The 20,779-nt window shown below is 32.2% G+C and overlaps 1 protein-coding gene across 1 annotated transcript; it reads left to right on the top strand.

Annotated features, from left to right (window-relative positions):
- Positions 1-957: 957 nt before the first annotated feature.
- LOC134715957 (hematopoietically-expressed homeobox protein HHEX homolog) lies at positions 958-13,210 on the top strand. Its single transcript, XM_063578551.1, has 4 exons — positions 958-1,632; positions 10,887-11,071; positions 11,419-11,469; positions 12,705-13,210. The coding sequence occupies exons 1-4, from the start codon at positions 1,293-1,295 to the stop codon at positions 12,843-12,845; spliced, it is 717 nt and encodes a 238-aa protein (XP_063434621.1). The 5' UTR covers positions 958-1,292; the 3' UTR covers positions 12,846-13,210.
- The last annotated feature ends 7,569 nt before the right edge of the window (positions 13,211-20,779 follow it).

Below are 20,779 nucleotides of genomic sequence, written 5' to 3'. Positions count from 1 at the left end.
ATGGACTTGTCAGCACGACCAAACCTGATAGCTTACAAGCTTGATGTGACTTTTTACACTTTGTCCTACAAAATTTGTGACATTGTCGTTATTTTTTATGTCATAAACTGGAAAAGAACAGAAATGTATTGCTTATGTCCTTATATAAAGATGAAGTATCTGTACAAACTGTGCAAGTACTGTATATCCAGTAAAAGTTGTTAAAAACTTCAATCATCCAATTACATTGAATATTGCAAAATAACCATTGTAGTGTTAAAAGAGTACATTTAAAAAAAATGAATACTAGTATGCAAAGAATTTTTTTAACAAGTTGTTTCTGTAGGCTTATTTCTATATAATATACTTCTAGAATAAAAAAAAATGGAAAAAATACTCTCAGGATTAATGTTAGAGAGAATTCATGCATTCAACATACACGGCTCATTTAAATTGTTTATTTGAAAGATCAATGTTTCAATTACATTTCTCTTGGAAAAAACTCCCAAAAAAACCAGTTTTTTTATTCGCGTTGAACTATTATATACAATAATCAAGCTGCACGCAAAAAAGTTTCTGACCAACTTAATTTTTTTTGAAAAAATTTCCTCAGTAATGTGAGTGAGAATGCATTTACCATACACGTCTCAGTTTGTTCATCGGAAACTTCAATGCGAGAACAGCAAATATTAATAAAAAATGTCTACAAAACTTTATTTCTTCTTCAAAAGTTTTAAATTTTAATTTCCACGAAAACTGTAAAACAAAACAAAACACTCAAAATTGTGATATTTGGTACCGCCCACAAATTTATGTCTTATTTGAATACCATTTATCAAGATTGGATTGTTTGCATACGAATGAACTGTTTGCCAACCGAAAACTTGGGAAGGATCATTTTACTTATCACTGCAATGTTTGTCACAATTGAACGACCCTTAACCTCTTAAAAATTACTCTTACTTAAAAATTAGTTAGAACTATCAGACGACAATACCTCCGGAAGCCACGCCTACTAGTAGCATAGAGGTGAAACCAGAAGTTTTATCTAACGGGATATCATGTTATAATTTGACCATATAAGTAGCCAATTTAAATTGATACACAACTTTTAAACTGTCGATTAGGTTAGTTATATCATAAGTATTACCGCAAAATTATGGATATAATATTTCCAGCGTACACCAATTGACAAAATAAGGAACAAACAAAGTAATTTACTATATGAGGACATCGCAAACAGTCTTTGATTGTATTGCTAATTTACCATACAAGTAATAAGTGCTTTAGAGGTGATAATTACTAAGTTGACAATGTTACATCAATTTGGACCACATACCGTCACTGCGGACTTAGCATCAATGTATCCATCTTCATCATCATCAAGTTCTGGACATTCATCATTCCTTATAGACGATATATTAGGAAATTCAGCCGCTGGACTTCCAAAACCTACACCAATCCATCCAGCAGCGCTGCCGCCATCACAACTTACAGTATCAAGTGCTATGTGCAAACCTATGTATGATCCTGCGAGTTACTTGTCGCCTGGTTTTACATATACTAATGCTCTAATGAGCCATATGTACTCTGTGCCGTACATGAGGGCAGACTATCCATTCATGGCAGACAGACATGCTTTAGCCGCAAGAGGTAAGCCTCCATATGTACAAAATAAACTCATGATGTATGTTTGGGCGATACTTATAGCGGCAAAGGCTTTTCATATTTTTAGAATATTGAGATCTCAACTATGGATGTAATAAGATATAGGGCAAATTTGTTAAGTTTCTAGCTTTCTGTATTTTTTTTAATTAGCTTAATAAATCTTAACTTATTTGGTTCCTAAAAATTCTTTCTAATGAGTATCTAATATAGATTGATAGTAATTTTGACAGATAATATTCTTTAATATATTCCACCTCCTATCTCAAATATGCCAGTGAATCCAATTTGGCAATGCCGTTTTTTTTAAATTATTAAATGATACATTTTCTTATAAATGAGTATGTCCAATGTATTTTTAATGTTGGTTAATGAAATTTAAGCGCTGTTTAGTTGGACTTTGCTGGTCACATGTGAAAAGCGATAGTCATTTTCCATGATAATTATGAGAATGGAATGAAACTGTATTCAATAACATAAGCTGCACCAGATGCTCATTTCAAACAATAAAAGGATTTTCGGTGATGCCCGAGATCAAACTATTTGAAAATCTTAAACTAATTTAAAAAAAAAGAAAATGAAGGAAGAACATAAGACATTTGATACATTTACATCGTATTCTGTTTGTTGAATTTGATGTGTTATAATATTTAAGCATTAAATCAACATCGAATATCCATTTTTTAAATGTAGTCTCGAACTGTCAAAGAATTTCATTTAGACTGTAGTATATAAACGCCATGCTCGTGGAACGATAGTTTGTGTTTAAATACAAACAATTAATATTACGCGTTTTACTGATTAAGATATATTCAAAAGTTTTCTTGTGTTAAAATATATAGTTTAAATATTTATTGCAAATTTGGTGAATAGTATAAATCATACATTTTACGTTTTAAAAAATCGAACGAAGATATTATTCGAAATGTGGCAAAAGACTAATACATTTTCTTAACCATTTGAACTTTAAAGTTGCACAAAAACCACACACATATATCTAGTTGAGTAGTTCGTCCGTTTTGCCACTGTACATAAAACAAATTACAATTATCAACTAATATTTTCAGGAAGAATTTTAACGGTAATGAAAATCCAAGACAGTTCAATTTATATTTAAAAAAATGTAAGAAAATCCCATCAAATTCCTACACGTCACATTTACACAAAAAAGATAAGTACAATTTCAGAATCTCACAGATAATATGTGGTTACAGTTTTTTTTTTTTTTTATTAATTCTGCCCTGTTACTTGTGCAATTTATTTATAAACCATGCTTATTTTTATTCAGTCGTAGACAAGAATCAAAGACAAATATATAGTTTAAAATATATGAACAGTTTTAATTACTAATATTATCTTTCAAAAACAAAATAACAAGACACCTAATATTAATGTTCCTCGTCTATGGCGCGTGAGGTAACACATGGAAATCATATGTTAAGAACGGAAATAAAATTTAACACGTAAAAATAATACATGTAAAATAAATTGCGACAAGTGCAATGAAAAAAAAGCTTTTTTTAACATTTTTTGAACTCCAAATCCGATTATCGTTTGCGCAAAAATACGAAATTTTAAATGTAGATTATTTAAATCAAACAGCTTGAAGAAATACATTAGACAGCACTTGACTGACTATGCGTTATCAGCTTTGGTCATTGTTGAAAGCCGTACGGTGGCCTATAGTTGTTAATTTCTGTGTCATTTTGTCTCTTGTGGAGAGTTGTCTCATTAGCAATCATACCACATCTTCTTTTTTTTATATCCAGCAATTAAAACGCAAATAAAACGTAAGAGGCCTAGTAAAACAGACATTTCAGTTGATATTTAAAAATAAATAAATATAAGGTCTTATCCCTCAAATCTTGTTAACTTCATTTTACTCTTGTCTGTTTATACATCTTGCTAAACCGACATTGAGACGTTACATTTTAAGATAAGCACTCTATAAGCTGAAAATTCTATATGTACAATTTAATTCAAACGCACCAGCCATATATATACGGTATATAAAAGGGCGGCAAAATATGTCGAAAAAATTAACAAAGTCGTAGCAAAAAAAAAAGAAGAAAAAAACGACGAAAATAAAATAAGCAGTAAACATAAAATAAAATAGTAAACTATAAACTGAGCAAATTGATCAACACAAATAAAAAGCTGAGTGTTTTTGCATGTACTCTGGAAGGGTAATCAGACCCTGTTGCACATGGGGTACCTGTCTTTTTATTTCAACAGACCCTGGCGATCAGAAATAAACTTATTGTTAACCTCTTGCTTTTTAGAGAAAGAAACACCCATTATATAAAGGTTGCCTCGCGTTTGTTCTTCCATTTTAAGAGAATCATCCCAGATATCTTTTTTAGTGTATAATTCCCATATTAAAAATGTAAATATTTTTCAAAACCTGTATAAAAAAAAGAAATAAATAGAAACAATAGTGACATTTAACTATTAAGAATTGTTTTAATTTTTATGAAAACATATAGTACTCGAATAACTCTTGTGAGATATTTTACAAAATTTTGAGGGAAAGTATATGAGATAATCGCAAAGGCCTTTCGAATATCATTTTTGATACATTTTTATGATAAAATAGGCGATTATCGCAAATTTATGATATTGTCTTGAATCGGTTGCATATAAGGGATCCGAAATGACAATACCCATTGTGGACAATAGAGTTCAAACCTCTACCCTCTTGTCACTGTCAACTTGAGATTTCCTGTCTTCAATGAACGGCAATTAAGACAATACCATTATTAAGTATTTTCATAGTGTTTCATCCGTCTGATTTATATCTGATAGAATTCAATGAAAACTTCTTTTCGTCCATAAATTTCTAATTATTAGTATAAGCAGGAAGTTAAAACAACTATATATTCGGAATTTCGTAACTCTTCGGAAGTCACACCCGATATTATATAAATGGTACTATAAACTTTTATTCGAAATCAGCTTGATAGAATTATTTGTCTTAAAGAGAGACAACTACATGTATATCATGAAAATAAGTTTTACTATCCCTAAAATTTTTGGTTTATAAGAAGTAGGTGGCGGAAGGTTGTGGGTTAGGGTATACATATAGCTTGTTTTCCCTCCTGTCAAGTCAGAACTCTGAAACTGAGAAAAAAATTCTTTTTGCTAATGAATTTGGAAATATGGTGTCGTTACAGACCAGTCTTGCATCAAAAACAAGAATTTAGACATTCTTATTTCCATGGCCTTAGAATATGATTTTATTTGATAGGGTTTTATTTGCTTGTTATAATTAATATTCAAAACAATATAACAAGAGTATGGTAAATGTGTATTCTATTTTTTCACTCTTGGAAAATATTTCGTATACACAATACAAATATTTCTAAAAGTTTTTTTAAAATTTTTAACAGTAAAATTTTATACTATACTAATTTGAGTACATGCAATAGTCACAGAAAAAAATGATTTCATAAATAAGTTTCATTATAAAAAGGATTAGCCTTGACTGTTATTTAAGAATTGAATGCTTCTTTTTGTAAATTTATTGGGGTGTAAAAGCGTTGACCGAAGTACATTTTGTATGAAGCGCTGAAGCTCTTCATTCAAAACATGTACGCACGGTCAACGCTTTTACAACCCTATAAATTTACAAAAAGAAGCATTCAATACTTATAATTACATTTTTTTTTTAGCTAGTATCACGAAAACACGATTTTTATCCAGTTTTATTTAATTGACCTGTGCACTTTATTGTGGGACCTCGTGTCATCATGCATGATTAATGTTATTGTCTCATGCAATTGTTTACGAAATAACATGTGATGTGCTGTTAGCCAATCAGAATAACGTATTATAATGAAACATACATCTAATGTAATTATATATATTTATTCATTCAGAAGTATTCATAAAACTAAAATTCTACTCTTGAATCTAGACTGGTACTATTAGTTTTGGATAAAATCATGATTAAGCCTTAAAATATACACTAGAGACCAGGGGCCGGTTTCACGAAGCTATCCTAAGACATGTCATAAGACATATCTTAGGACATGTCTTATGATCCTCTTATGACTATCCTAGGACATATCTCAGACCTCGTCTCGAAGCTGTCTTAGGATGATCTTAGCTAAGACATCCTAAACCTGTCTCAAGTTCTTTAAATTTTCAAATATAAATATGATTTACGGGAAAAAATCATGTAAATGTAGTATGTCTTACCATAAATTGTTCTAAACGTATTTCTCAATATAAATGACATAATTTGCAAAATAAATATAAAAAAAAGTAAAAGTCATTTATTTATAAAGTATCTTCAAACAATACATCAATATAAATATGATATTTTTAATGAAAAATTAAGAAAACAAGAATATAAAATGATATTTTTTTTGGAACAAGTGAGTTGAATTCAATTTCGACTTTATTGGTTATAAAAGGTTAAGGGATAAAATCGTGCAATCTTGATATCAATTATACATCGAATTTACATTGTTGACAAATCATGATAATCCGTCAATCAAGAAAAATTACGTTAAAAGCAGGAACAGGAGAATAGATTATTAGATGATAATAAGATATTTTTTTCAAAATTAATATAAAAAATAAGTGTAATTTGTATAAATAAACGTATCACTATCCTAAGACCATCATAAGACACCTCTCGCGTTGTCCTAACTTTATGACCAACTTTAAGAGATGTCCTAATTTAGGACCACTTTGTGAAACCCACTTAGGACTAAGATATGTCGTAAGACCATCCTAAGACAGCTTCGTGAAACTGGGCCCAGAGAAACAATAGGTACCCATACGACCTTCAACAATGAACACAATCATCACCGTGTAGTTCGTGTTAGGTATCATACGGATGCCTTAATATATTCAGAGGGTAATACTATAATATCACAATTACATTTGATATAAAAGACTTATAAAATACTACGTACAAATAGTCAAAGAAAACAAATACAAAAGAAAGAAAGACAATGGGAGAATAATATTAATAAACTTCTTTTATAGAACCTTTCTGTACAATTATGTTCCTTTTTAAAGGTTCTGTCAAAAAACATTCACATTATGTCAATATAGGTTATAATTTTTAAATACAAATATATATATATATATACCGATATGAAAACGAAACAATAAACAGAAATAACTATTTTTTTGACTTCTTAAAGTTTAGTTCACATGTGACTGAATTTTAGTATCATATGTTTCGCAAAGGAAACTACCATCAAACAACCGAGGACAAACACATCATCGGATATGTAAATATACAATTATGAGTACAGAAATAACTAGTTTTAGACTTCATTAAATTTTAGTACATGTGACTCTCGATGTGACTGAATTTCAGTATCATATATGTTTCGCAAAGGAAACTACAATGAAACAATCAAAGATTAAAACATGATATGCAAATATACACTTATGAGTAATATAAAATGAATGTTGTTGTGGATTAAAAACTAAAAGGAAAATAATCATCAAACAGGATTTTTTCTTAATGAATTAGAATATCAAATGACCCTAACATTTCTGCATTCCACTAGTGCCTGTGGTGGGTACATGTATCGCGTTAAAATCTCGCAGTAGGCCGACTTGAGTAAACATTCTCTCTTTAATGATAGTCATATTAAAGGGTCTTTATAGTTTTTATAATTTCACCAGTATTTAGAAATAAGTGATATTAATATCTAGTGTCTATTTGAATTGGAGGAAATGTCTTAACTTAAAGATTGTTGATGGACGTTGTAATATGAATACTTAATCAAATATGAAAAGGTATAACTAGTTAATCACATCAAATGATTTCTGTCTTTACTTATAGGATTATAAAGATATACAATATAATAGTCAATTGCCATTCAACTGTTTCGTTTTACTTAAAATATTAGCTGTGAATAGAACACAAACTTAAACCACATATCATCTTCTGATTATCCTTCGCAAAGTTAACTCCAAAAGACAGAATTTCAAACACCCTGAGACAAATAACGGATATGAGTCATTATAGTTCGTGTTACAGTCTGGGAAATAACTAGGGTTATGGTGTTCTATGCGTTTTGCTCTTTTTTTTATAATTTTCTGTGGTCTATTTATTTACGTGTCTTTCTTTGTAGCAAAGTCTTTGATTTCACTTAGTTGATATCGTCTCCTTTTATATCTGTTTATTTTTCTCCTTCAAACTCAATCTATGATGGACAGCAACATAAATTTAGCTTTTAATTTTAAGAAACACTCTTGATTAACAAGGGCAGTAGTTCTTTCCATGATAACGTAAACGATTGAAAATGTTCATCATTTTAAGTCAAGCCGAGGAGACAAGACATTATTTTGCGATATATTTTCACTAGACAAATAGGTTCGTTAATTCTGGAAATAGGGTGACAGAATATGGTTTGTAAGCCTCATAATTTAGTTACCACTTTCGGTAAAATTATAAGCATACAAAAAAATCCATTTGAAACGCCAACACAATGCGCTGTGAAAATTGCCACTTGAAATACTTCTCACCATTATCTAAGTAGGACAAAATCTCTCATAATTCTTATATTTTTCCGAAAAAAAATTCGCCGAGAATATTTAGCATAACTTTGGAGTTATTTCACTTTTAAAATCACACGATTTCATCGTAGGTAATTTCTATATAACCCGGGTCAAGTATTAACAGAGACATCTTAAAGGTGAAGTACCTGCGGCTTTATCAAGAATTGTCAAAGGTTCCTGTCCCGATAAAATATTTTAACAAACTTGAAGGAAACTAGCAATCTATTAGACACGCGTTTCCTATCGTTCGATGGGTGTCGTGTGTCTTAGGAATAAACAACATTATTGTTCAACAGCGACATGCTGCGGTTTTTCGTAGACCGGAAGTGATTACAATACAAATTGTTTTAATACCGGAACAACCTTTCCAATATAAAAGTAATCGGAAAAGGTTAATTTCTTATCTTGAGGATAATTAGATAAGTTTGTCGCCTGTTATACAGATGCATGTCAATGATACGATATGACAAACAATAAATTTCAATTGTTTCTAATTGTGTCTGGCACCATGGACAAGTTACACCTCCAAGATGCTACAAAAATGTAGTCGACCACTTCTAAAGTACTCACTCTTGGCTACTGTTTTTACAAAAAAATAATTATATAATACCAGTAAAGTGTGTTTTATAAAGTACTAGTCTATTCAATACATATATATAAACATTTGAAGTCCGCCTTAAAGAGCTTACTACGAATCATACTCCCGTTAAAGTTTTATCTATACATAAACAATAAAAAAAAAAGTAAAATACACATTTGAACTTTAGCATTTGTCAGTGATAAATACTTAATCTTAAAGTTTAAAAGATATTTAATATTTAAAGAAGTGTTTTATTCGATTTTTAGAGAACAAATATGGGTTATCAAGCATCCTTTTGATTTTTATGTATGAACTTAGACGAAATTTTAAAAAGGTTCTATGGAATACGTCGAATGAAAGCAAAGTAAAAGTCTTAAATAAAATAATAATTAAAGCATTAAATAATATTTGGTCCTTTATTTTTATGATTTTTGTTTGGGTAAAAGACCCATATCATTCTTCCTGTAGTCCATTTTGTTTTTATATAAGGCACCTTTTTCATCTAATTGATTATATACGATATTTTTTTATAATTTGAAAAGTGTGTAAAAAGGAACACGTTATAGTGGTGCGTTCATAAGAGTATTTACTTATTCTTTCAAGATGATGTTTTTTAACGACTTTGACTGGCTATACAGACCTTGCACGATCGGGTATTGAATAGGTGTTCATACACTTACATGTGACCCATATGGGTTTTCGGAATCCTCAAATTTTGCAAATCAACCAGGGAGAAACTATTAAAATGGAGCAGGATGGGTTTGTGTGAAAGGGATTCAAGTACAAAAAGTTCAAAAATATGAGCAAAAATCGAAAAAAATAATATCTTTATTAAAATTTAAAATAAAAAAATTACTTCAGTTAACTATTTTCATGAATTAAAGTTTTAACTATTAAAAATGTTGAACAACAAACAAATGAAAGTGAGCCTTTGGTTTGCAAGTTTTTTTCAGTGTTCAACAATAGAATAACACTGATACTGTCCTGCTTAGAATTAAGAGTGATATATTCAGATTGCTTCCTTATTGTTTCTTGAAATGAGCCTGCAATTCAGTGGTTGTTGATTGTTTCAGTGTTACATACTAGTATTTGTTTTTCGTTTATAATTTTGTACTTAAATTAGGCCGTAAGTTTTCTCGTTTCAATTGTTTTATATTTGTCATTTCGGGGACTTTTATAGCTGACTATGCGCTATGGGCTTTGTTCAATATCAAAGAACTTTGCACTTGTTGTTCTGGTGTTATTCAGCCTCTTTATACGAAAAGAATTTAAAAATATAAGTGTTCTTAAGTAGTGAATAATCCGTTAGTTGTTCTTATTATTATCTGGAACATAGAATAAGCTGGTTGCTTATAAACTACTTTAGGGATTAATTTGCTAAAACAACATCCTTATTATTAACTTGTTTTAAGCACATACGACAATTCGAACACACCATTTAAATTATTATAAAAAAAATACAGTAAATGTACTTCATATTCTTTAGGAGATTATGTTTTAATGTGACATTACCGGTTAAATTGCAAAATCTGCTTATGTTGTGATACACGTCCTTTAGTACTAAATGTACCAAGTTTAAAATGCGCAAAAGGATTAAAATATTTCATAAATACCAATTTAATTTGCACACCTAGTAACACAAAGCATTGATTATTTCTTACTGTAACTACAACAACAAAAAAATGGAAGGAAAATTATTATTGGTTGCATTTTATATGTAGAATTTTACACTCTTTTAAAGGGGTCAATAATATTTCATAACGTGTTATAGTAGTTTAATCTACAAGTCTCAAGTTAGTGTTTCATTAAATAAATTACAGCTCATATCTATATTTAAATTAAACTGATCCATACACTATGAATCGTAGAGGCTATAGCCGAGTAGTTCTATCTTATTTTTTTTCTGCAAAATTATCCAGTTAATAGTTTCAAGTTAATTTACGATGGTTAATTTATAAAAGATTTTTAACAAAATAAAACGATTACAGTATATACTATAGTTGATTTTAAATATTTAAGATTCATTTGATGAATGGAACATAATTCTATATGCCTCGGCTCCATAGCCAAACTACATGACATAGAAATAAATATATGTAAGGTTTTATATATTAATCTGTTTTTTTTTCAGTGGGACACAGACCATTCTTTTGGCCACCGTTTTTACAAAGACCAATGCATAAAAGAAAAGGAGGCCAAGTTCGATTCTCAAACGACCAAACATTAGAATTAGAGAAGAAGTTTGAATCACAGAAGTATTTATCTCCTCCCGAAAGAAAACGTTTAGCCAAAATTCTCCAGCTCACAGAACGACAGGTAAAGATTATTCATTATATATACGAATAAAAAAAACCACTTTTATATACTAAAGTCAGAAATCGTGATTGAATTATACCAGTATTTCTGAAAAGTTTTAGTTAGATGCTGCCTCCGAATCTAGCTCTTTACAAATTTATAGCTTATTGAGAGGCGTATTCATTGTACTATCTTTTCGCCTCTTTTTTGAGGAACGTTCACCAATTAGTTATATAGGGTCAAAACAATGTTTTATGAGAAAAAAATGAACACATAAAATTTGTTAATTTAATTTATTCATCAAATAAGATTTCATACATGTTATATTATTTATTAAAGATTATACAAATATACATCTTATTTTACAGGTCAAGACATGGTTTCAAAACCGAAGAGCGAAATGGCGCAGATTAAAGCAGGTAGGTTGTCATCAAGATATTATGGCGTGGGCTTTACTCATTGTTGAAGGCCATATGATAACCTTTAGTTGTTGACTTCTCTGTAATTTGGTGTCTTTTAGATAGTTCTTTAATTCGGAGCCATACCACGTCTTCTTCTTATATTGATATCCAAGACATTGATTCATATATTTCTATTGGGAAAAGATAAACAAAATTATGTTTCTTTTGCATTTCAAATAATTGTCAACCATTTACCCAAATAGAAGAGTTCGTAAACTTTTATTTGCATCTGGCGTCCGTCCCTCTTTGTCGTTCGTCTGTAAATTATAACAAAAATGTGTCCCAAGTACACGGATGGCCTACTCGCACTATCATTTTCTATGTTTAGTGGACCGTGAAATTGGGATCAAAACTCTTATTTGGCATTAAAACTAGAAAGATCATATCATAAGGAACATGTAAACTAAGTTCAAAGTTGGTTGGAGTTCAAATTCATCAAAACCTACTACCTTGATCAAAAACTTTAACCTGAAGCGGGACGAACGGACGAACGAACGGTACGATAGACAGACGGACGAACGGACGTACAGACCAGAAGACAAAATCCCCTCTACTATCGTAGGTGGGGCATACAAATATTTCGCTCGGACACCCCTTGACCTATTAAGCAAAGACTAAATCTGGTTAATACACTGCTCCATAATGATATGTGTTCATATCAGTTGGTTCATCTATGACCTACTTACGATATCGCGTCTTCACAATTTATTGAAAATAACAATGGTTCATTTCACCTAGTAAATAGTACTATTTAGTATACAATTTTTATACAATAAAGATTTTTATTACATTATGTCAGTTTTTAAATGGTTGACCTATTCAAAGACAAAAAAAATATAGACAACTGAACATGCTTGTAATCATAATCCGAGAGCACTAACATGTTCCCTATGATAATTTTAATGCCAAATAAGAGTTTTTATCCCAATGTAACGGTCCACTGAACATAGAAAATGAAAGTGCGAGTGGGGCATTCGTGTACTGAGGAAACATTCTTGTTATCAAATAATGTGAATGGCCATCTGAGATTACTGTTGGCTAAACAATTTAAAATTTTGGTAATGTAAAGTTTTTGAAGTAGTTTTGATCAAGAATAGAAAAGACAGTAGTAGTATGTGACATACTATAAATTACACTAGAAACTATATCATAAAAGAAAAAGAAAATAATAATGTTACAATTTTTTTTTCTAGGAGTCTCCTACACACGAGAAAGGAGATGGTTCCCCAACCGATCTCCATGACGACGAAGACAAACAACATACTTCTGACGAAGAATTTGACGAAGACTCAGATATTGAAATAGATGTCGAGAAAGAAGAAAGTGCAAAATGATTTTCCTTAAAATCAAAATGGCAGCTTAATTTCTGAATGGCGTCAAATGAAGATGACAAACAGTATTTTATGAATTGACTACGAATTTCGCCATCTTAGTGCTAATTATGGTACTTTTAAACTGTGATATGTTATTACTTTTTTTATAACAATGTTCAATTGGTGCATATCTGTACATCGAAATATTTTTATCAAATGGCAATAAATCATTCTCTGGACTGCTGTATATAGACATATTACGCAATATTGTTACTTTTGAATGTTGATAAAACACTTAAGATGCAACGCTTACTACCATGTTAAATGTTTGTCTTGAATGATTGCTGTAAATGTATGAGTTGTTTATTAAAGATATATTATATTAATATGAATTCCAATATGTCCATTGAAATAGAGGCTAAGTTTGAAAGTAGACAAAAGAGATCAGAAAAAAATAATCATAGATAGAATTGCCGAGGGCGCCAAAACCCGAATGATTGCAAATAAAGATTAATCAATCGATTTAATGACACCCAACAACAATTTGAGGGGTTACTTCTCGAACAAGTAACAGTTCCTGATTGATAGAGCAATCGGTAATGTTGATAAGGTGAACATTCGATTATTGTCCATGAAAAGGGAAGGAGGATCAACATGATCAAGGGATACGTGGTGCTGCAAATATTTAGAGCTTTAAACTTCGGCTCAATAACTCCTTTTAATCAGGGAATATTATACTAACATGATTGCATTTTATTTACTTATAAACAATACACAGTAAATTATATAGTTCTTTCGTTTGTTTAACAGACAGTTATTAAGAAGGAAAATATATTGACAATTTTGTAGAACGTTATTTTTGAAAAAGGGTAGTTTGATACACCGTTATGTCATACAACACTTTCCGATTATTATGATGAATGGGGGAATTAGGCAGGTTGCTATGTTTTTCCATAAGCTTCAGAAAGTGATTAGAAGCATGATTTCTATAAGTGGATATCCTTGAAGTCATAAAACTTTCGAGTCAGTTTTTTGTACTCGTACTTCAAAATTGACCAATGAAAATGGTGGATTTCATGTTTCGAGCATGATTTTTGTGCTTCGAGCACTGAGCAAAGTTTTTATGACTTCAACCCGAGTTTAAGGAATAGTGTTGCAAAAGCCACACCCATTTCTTAAAAAATGTTAATTGTGTGTAAAGTCTGTAAAACAGATATGTGCTTTTCATAAAAAAAAGGCAGTCATTTAAAAAAAAATTACCATAACGAATAATTAAATTAAAGTAATCAAACGACATTAAATAGTCGTTGAATAAAGGTATATAAATTTGACTTCGTTTTTGGACATAATAATATATTACACAGACTGATAACAATTAAATCAATTGTTTACTTGGGAAAAAACCCACAAATTAAACATATTCACTTCTGAATCACTTAAATCTTCCGCATCCAATAACAAATGGTAGCGGGAAGTAAATACAAGTTTGTTAGAATCGTGACTTCAAATATATATAAATATCACAAAACCACTTCTCTTTTTTTGAGTAGTTTCAGTACAAAAAACTCACATGTGAAAATTACATTCTCTTTAAAGTGTTGCATATGAATAGTAATAGCAAATAGGAGATTTCCTAAAACCTATAAAATAGCATACAAAATATAAAGAAACCCTCGAGTTAAAGGTGTATTCAGGCATTATTGATGGGAAGTTATTCAGAATTATATGGAACTCCAAAAAGTGTGAGACCTGTCTAACAGTCACGAAAAATTTCGAGCACAACTGTCCTACTTAAACTAAAAAAATAAAAAAAAAATATATTATTGAATTTGCTGTTTTAAGAACAAATTCTGCATTCCAAGTACTGAGTAGTGTTATGACCGACTGTCCGGTTTTTTTACGTATCATCCGTCAAAATAATGAATATAGACCTGTGCTGAAAAGGCATCGCCTGGTTTTCATGTAAAATTCGTGAAAAAAATGAGCCCAAGTGTGTCCACACGGAATGTATCTCCTCGTTTTCATACAACACCCGTCAAAAGCATGCAACCAGATGTGTCGACAGGTGAAAGGTTCTCTTGGACTTCATGTATCATCCGTCAACGGAACGAGACCATAAGTGTCGACATGTTAATCAACCCCTGGTTTTATAGTAGCATTTGCCTCAATATACGACAGAGTAAGGTATACAATTTATGGCGACTCAACCCAATGGGAGTAGCATTCGTCAAAGGAATGAATACAGGTGTGATGACAATGTATCTCCTGGTTTCCTTGTAACATCCTGAAAAGTAATGAGTCCAGGTTTGCTGACAGTGCATCTTCTAGTTTTCATGTAATATCTGACAATGGAATGAGACCAGAAGTGTTGACAGAGTAGGCATCGCCTGGTTTCCGTGTAACATTTGTCAAAGAGTTGTGTAAGCGTCTCCTTAGTTTTTTTTTATTTTTTTTTTTTTTATTTTCAACTTAAGATACTGTATTTCACTAATAGTTGTTAGCAAATTCCCTTAATGTATAACAATGGCATTAAGGTTTCCTTTTTTTCATGAAATATTTGTCAAAAAAAGAAGACCAGGTGTGGACTTTGTAAGTGTCTCCTTGTTTTCATGAAATATCTGTCAAAAGAATGAGACCAGGTGTGTCGACAAGGTTAGCGTCTCCTTGGTTTCATGAAATATGTGTCAAAAGAATGAGATCAGATGTGTCGACAGGGTAAGTGTCTCCTTGGTTTCACGAAATATCTGTCAACAGAATGAGACCAGGTGTGTCGACAAGGAAGGCGTCTCCTTGGTTTCATGAAATATGTGTCAAAAGAATGAGATCAGGTGTCTACGGTTTGAGTGTCTCCTTGGTTTCACGAAATATGTGTCAAAAGAATGAGACCAGGTGTGTCGACAGGTTAAGCGTTTCCTTGGTTTCATGAAATATGTGTCAAAAAGAATGAGATCAGGTGTGTCGACAGGATAAGCGTCTCCTTGGTTTAATGAAATATCTGTCAAAAAGAATAAGATTAGGTGTGTCGACAAGGAAGACGTCTCCTTGGATTCATGAAATATGTGTCAAAAAATGAGACCAGGTGTGTCGACATGGTACGCGTCTCCTTGGTTGCGTGAAATATTCGTAAAAAACAATGAGAACAGGTGTGTCGACAGGGAAGGCGTAGGTGTCTACGGTGTAAGCGTCTCTTTAGTTTCATGAAATATCTGTCAAAAGAATGAGACCTGGTGTGTCGACATGGTAAGCGTCTCCTTGGTTTCATGAAATATGTGTCAAAAGAATGAGACCAGGTGTGTCGACGTGGTAAGCGTCTCCTTGGTTTCATAAAATATCTGTCAAAAGAATGAGACCAGGTGTGTCGACAGGATAAGCGTCTCCTTGGTTTAATGAAATATCTGTCAACAAGAATAAAATTAGGTGTGTCGACAAAGAAGACGTCTCCTTGGATTCATGAAATATGTGCCAAAAGAATGAGATCAGGTGTCTACGGTGTAAACGTTTCCATGGTTTCACGAAATATGTGTCAAAAGAATGAGATCAGGTGTGTCGACATGGTAGGCGTCTCCTTGGTTTAATGAAATATCTGTCAAAAAGAATAAGATCAGGTGTGTCGACAGGGAAGGCGTCTCCTTGAATTCATGAACTATGTGCCAAAAGAATGAGATCAGGTGTCCACGGTGTAAACGTTTCCATGGTTTCACGAAATATGTGTCAAAAGAATGAGATCAGGTGTGTCGACATGGTAGGCGTCTCCTTGGTTTCATGAAATATCTGTCAAAAAGAATGAGATCAGGTGTGTCGACAGGATAAGCGTCTCCATGGTTTCATGAAATATCTGTCAAAAAGAATGAGATTAGGTGTGCCGACAGGATAAGCGTCTCCTTGGATTCATGAAATATCTGTCAAAAAGAATGAGATCAGCTGTGTCGACAGGGAAGGCGTCTTCTTGGTTTCATGAAACATGTGTCAAAAGAATGAGACCAGGTGTGTCGACATGGTAAGCGTCTCCTTGTATTCATGAAATATGTGTCAAAAGAATAAGATCACATATGTCGACGGGGTAATCATCTCTTGGATTCTGGTTAACTCAGTCAAAGGAATGAGACCAAATGTGCAGACAGGGTTGGTCGGTGTGTATTACCGCTGCTTAGCGTCCAGTGACAAATTGACGACAGGGTGAGCATCTTCTGAATTTCATGTTATATCCTTCAAAGGAGTTAATCCGATGTGTCTTCCGGGTAAGATTTTCCTGGTTTTGATACTTGCATTCGTATAACAAGGAATGTAAACAGATGTGTCTACTTCTTGAATTTATGTTAGATATGAACAAATATATACTACCTATTCAAAAATGGCTGCAGATACACATACATTCGACCATTGAATCGATTGGGATACAATATTTGTGTCCTCGAAAGAGTTACATATTCAAATTTAATGAAGAGGCTATTGATTTTCGAAGTTTTGCTCAAGTGATTAAAAAGTTGTTCATAAAGGTATAATGTCATACTGTACAAAAATGCCAACAAGATAACAAAAACCTATAGAGTTAATTGACCCTCGCAGCAGCTAGTCAGTTGTCCTAGCAACAATTCTATACATGTTCCCTGATCAATCATTTGTACTTCAATGAAAAAAACTTACGTGAAAATTGCATGTGCCATTGGGTTGTGTCGCCATAAATTGTATACCTCACTCTATCGTATATTGAGACTAACTGTGAAATTTTAGTTGTCTACGAACATAGACTAAATCCTTAGTGTGGACAGTGTATAACTTCCATTTTTTCCCCACCTCTTCCAAATTTATTTTCTTTATATTTAAATTTTGTCTCACATTGAAAGTAAGAGAAAGGTGAAGTAAGGTGAAAAAATACACTGTAAAATAAATGTACTGGGTTATAAATTTTAAATTCAAAAAGTGATTTTGTCTAGCTGAAAAAAGGTATAAAAAATGTTTTATCTGAATCTGTAAAAGAATTCAAAACGTAACATGTCCCAAACGTAGTACAGCAATGTAGAAATATTATTTAGAAAGCGCATGTGCAATATTTAACAAGAGGCTGTCACAACGACAGCAAACCGGATTTATTAGCATTTATTTGTGTCCTGGCAATATCACAAGAACCATTACTGATGATTGGTGAAAGTTAAAATTGTCAATATCAAATTTGACCTCTATTTTGTCATCAGTATCAACATATTAAAATTTGAAAAGCTTAGATTGAATGGTTTGTGAGTAAATGCAACAACGTGAATGGAAACACCATTTTCCGATCTTTCAAGAACGATAACTCCTGAACGGTAAAAGTCAAAATCGCCATTATTGAACTTGACCTCTATTTTGTCATCAGTAACAACATATTAAAATTTGAAAAGCTTTGGTTGAATGGTTCAAGAGAAAATGCACGGACATGACTGGAAACACCATTTTTCAATTTTTCAAGAACCATAACTCCTGAACGGCAAAAGTTAAAATCGTCATTATTGAACTTGACCTCCATTTTGTCACCAGTAACAACATATTAAAATTTGGGAAGCTTTGGTAGAACTGCTCATGCGTAATTGCACGGACACGACTGGAAACGCCATTTTTCAATCTTTCAAGAACCATAACTCCTGAACGGTAAAAGTCAAAATGGCCATTATTGAACTTGACCTTCATTTAGTTGTCAGTAACAACATATTAAAATTTTAAAAGCTTTGGTTGAACGGTTCTTGAGTTAATGCACGGACAACATTTGATTGCCGCCCGCCCGACCGACCGAAAGCCCGCCCGCCCGACCGACCGAAAGCCCGCCCGCCCGCCGAGCATCCCCAATTTAATAACCGACATTTTTGTCACAAAAATCCGGTTAAAGATTGTATTTATCATGTAAACGTAGTGCACTGTGAAATAGCTAGATGTACCGGGCCATAAAGTGCACACAAAGCACTGCCTCCTTCATTCCTCAAGAAACCTTATAAACCCATTTTATATTTGCGTTCAATAAACGGTTTCCAAATGCATGTTTTGGTGTTTTTGACTTGTGATTCTACAGTCGTTTGATTCTCTTTAGAAAATTTTGACAAAGCTTTTGTTTCTTTGATATGATTTGTTTTTAGAGGTCTTGGATCGTTGCTCGTTGCTCCTGTGAGTTTTACTTGTTTCTGTTGACAATTTTGATTTCTCTGTTCTGTGACGTACCTTATCATATGGTCTAATAAAAGAGAAATCATCATGGTCTTTCTTGCATTAGATCTTAGTAAGTCTGTGTCTTTTGAACGTGCCCAGAAGGGGTATATTTGAACGATTTGTTTTTGTATGATTGTGTTATGATTTTTTTTGATTTGTTTTGGAGGAGTAAACAGCCAAGCGATTACGAGTGCTGAGTAACAATTCATTAAAAAAAAATAAAGATAAGATTAAAACGGGTTTAATATGCCAGTCAGGTTATGAGTATTCATTGACTAATTTTATGTATTTTAATGTAGGAGGTAGCACCCGCCTTTGATGATCAAATACCTGTCTAACAACCTGTCCAGGAGGTATAGGCTTTTTATAAGGCACTAATTTATTTTTGAAAGTGTCACATGTTCATTCCATGCCAATATCAATTATATCACAGAACCCGTTTCTGACTGTCGCATGGTGAGATGACCAAATCCTTCAATGAAAAATCCTAGATAACATCATAATTTGATTTATTATTAAACTTATTATTGTAATATTTTTCGCTGAACGTTAAGTGTCTTATAAAAATCAGAGATAAATGTTCGCCAATATATAAAAATTTAAGGAGATGTGGCAAGATTGACAATGAGACAAATATCTACACACACAGAAGGGCGAATATTCGAACAATAACTTGTCATCAAACGTCCTTCAATGATGAGCAAAACTCAATGTCAATGTGGTTTTTGTTGTCTGTAAGAGGATTTTGCTTTCTCTTACTATGTTACCACAAATATAACGTGTTTATATGAAAATAACTTATGTGTTGAGATTGTTTGTTTGTTAATAATAACAACAAATATTTCTAGTTTGGTTCCATTTAATTTTGAGTGGCTGAAAATTAATGACACTCTTTTCCCGAGAAATATCACAAACATCAATGTATCTATGAAATGAAGTATGCTGATTAAATAACGGAATTACTTGTAGATATCGGGTCAATTTCACTTGTTTATCTCATTGTATATAGATCTTGTACCAATATTGGGGTTTTTATTACCTCTGTGTAAATATCGGCGTTGTCGGACGTGCGTCCTTCTGATAGCCCTCTGGCGTCGCAAACATCATTAAATCGTCATTATAGGATTGTCTCGTTATCTTAACTTCAATTAATTTTCCTGAGCTCTGGACAGCCTATTCCGCTAAGAGATTCCATTACACACGGGGCTGTGATGTTTGTCTTGCCTATCTGTGTGTGGACATCTAAAGGTATCAATTACACATCATTAAGACAACAAAGATAACACAATTACCGATACAGATTACCATACATGTCCAGTGGAATGCTTCAATATTGGCCAACTAGGCTAGGTCAGTATGACCATGAGAGTAATGTAAATATGGTACTTACATGGTTACTATGACTTGTAGAACGCACGTAGATTTTTAAATTGGAAAGGCGATAATTGGTTGTTGTTTGCTTTATGTCCAGTGGAAGATATTTCATTCATGTTCTGAACGAAATTGAAACGGGAAGAAAAAGTTTCAAGAAAGCTCAGCACCAAAGGTATTGAAATTATAAAAATAAATATTAAAGATATTTTAAAGCAAAAATCGATTTAGAGAAGCTGAGAATTTCTGAAGTTGTTTGTAATAAATCATGGTCAATATTAATTCACTGATTACATTAGGCAGAACTTTTGAATTTACAGTCTACAAACATTCAACTGAAAGGCATAAAAACACCAAAAAAAACACATGTTTATGCAAAAAAATCCTTGAGGCTAATATCGGGTGTTTTC

The sequence above is a fragment of the Mytilus trossulus genome, chromosome 4 (assembly GCF_036588685.1).
Source record: "Mytilus trossulus isolate FHL-02 chromosome 4, PNRI_Mtr1.1.1.hap1, whole genome shotgun sequence".
NCBI classification, from domain to species: Eukaryota; Metazoa; Mollusca; class Bivalvia; order Mytilida; family Mytilidae; genus Mytilus; species Mytilus trossulus.
The sequence above is the reverse complement of the archived record's forward strand: the minus strand, read 5'-3'. Positions and strand labels throughout refer to the sequence as shown.

What these genes read in the sequence shown, in the direction of transcription:
- LOC134715957 (XM_063578551.1), top strand. Translation starts at nt 1,293, where the DNA reads ATGTTACATCAATTTGGACCACATACCGTCACTGCGGACTTAGCATCA. An exon ending in ACATGCTTTAGCCGCAAGAG is followed by an intron (nt 1,633 to 10,886) that starts GTAAGCCTCCAT and finishes TTTTTTTTTCAG; the next exon opens with TGGGACACAGACCATTCTTT. An exon ending in TCCAGCTCACAGAACGACAG is followed by an intron (nt 11,072 to 11,418) that starts GTAAAGATTATT and finishes CTTATTTTACAG; the next exon opens with GTCAAGACATGGTTTCAAAA.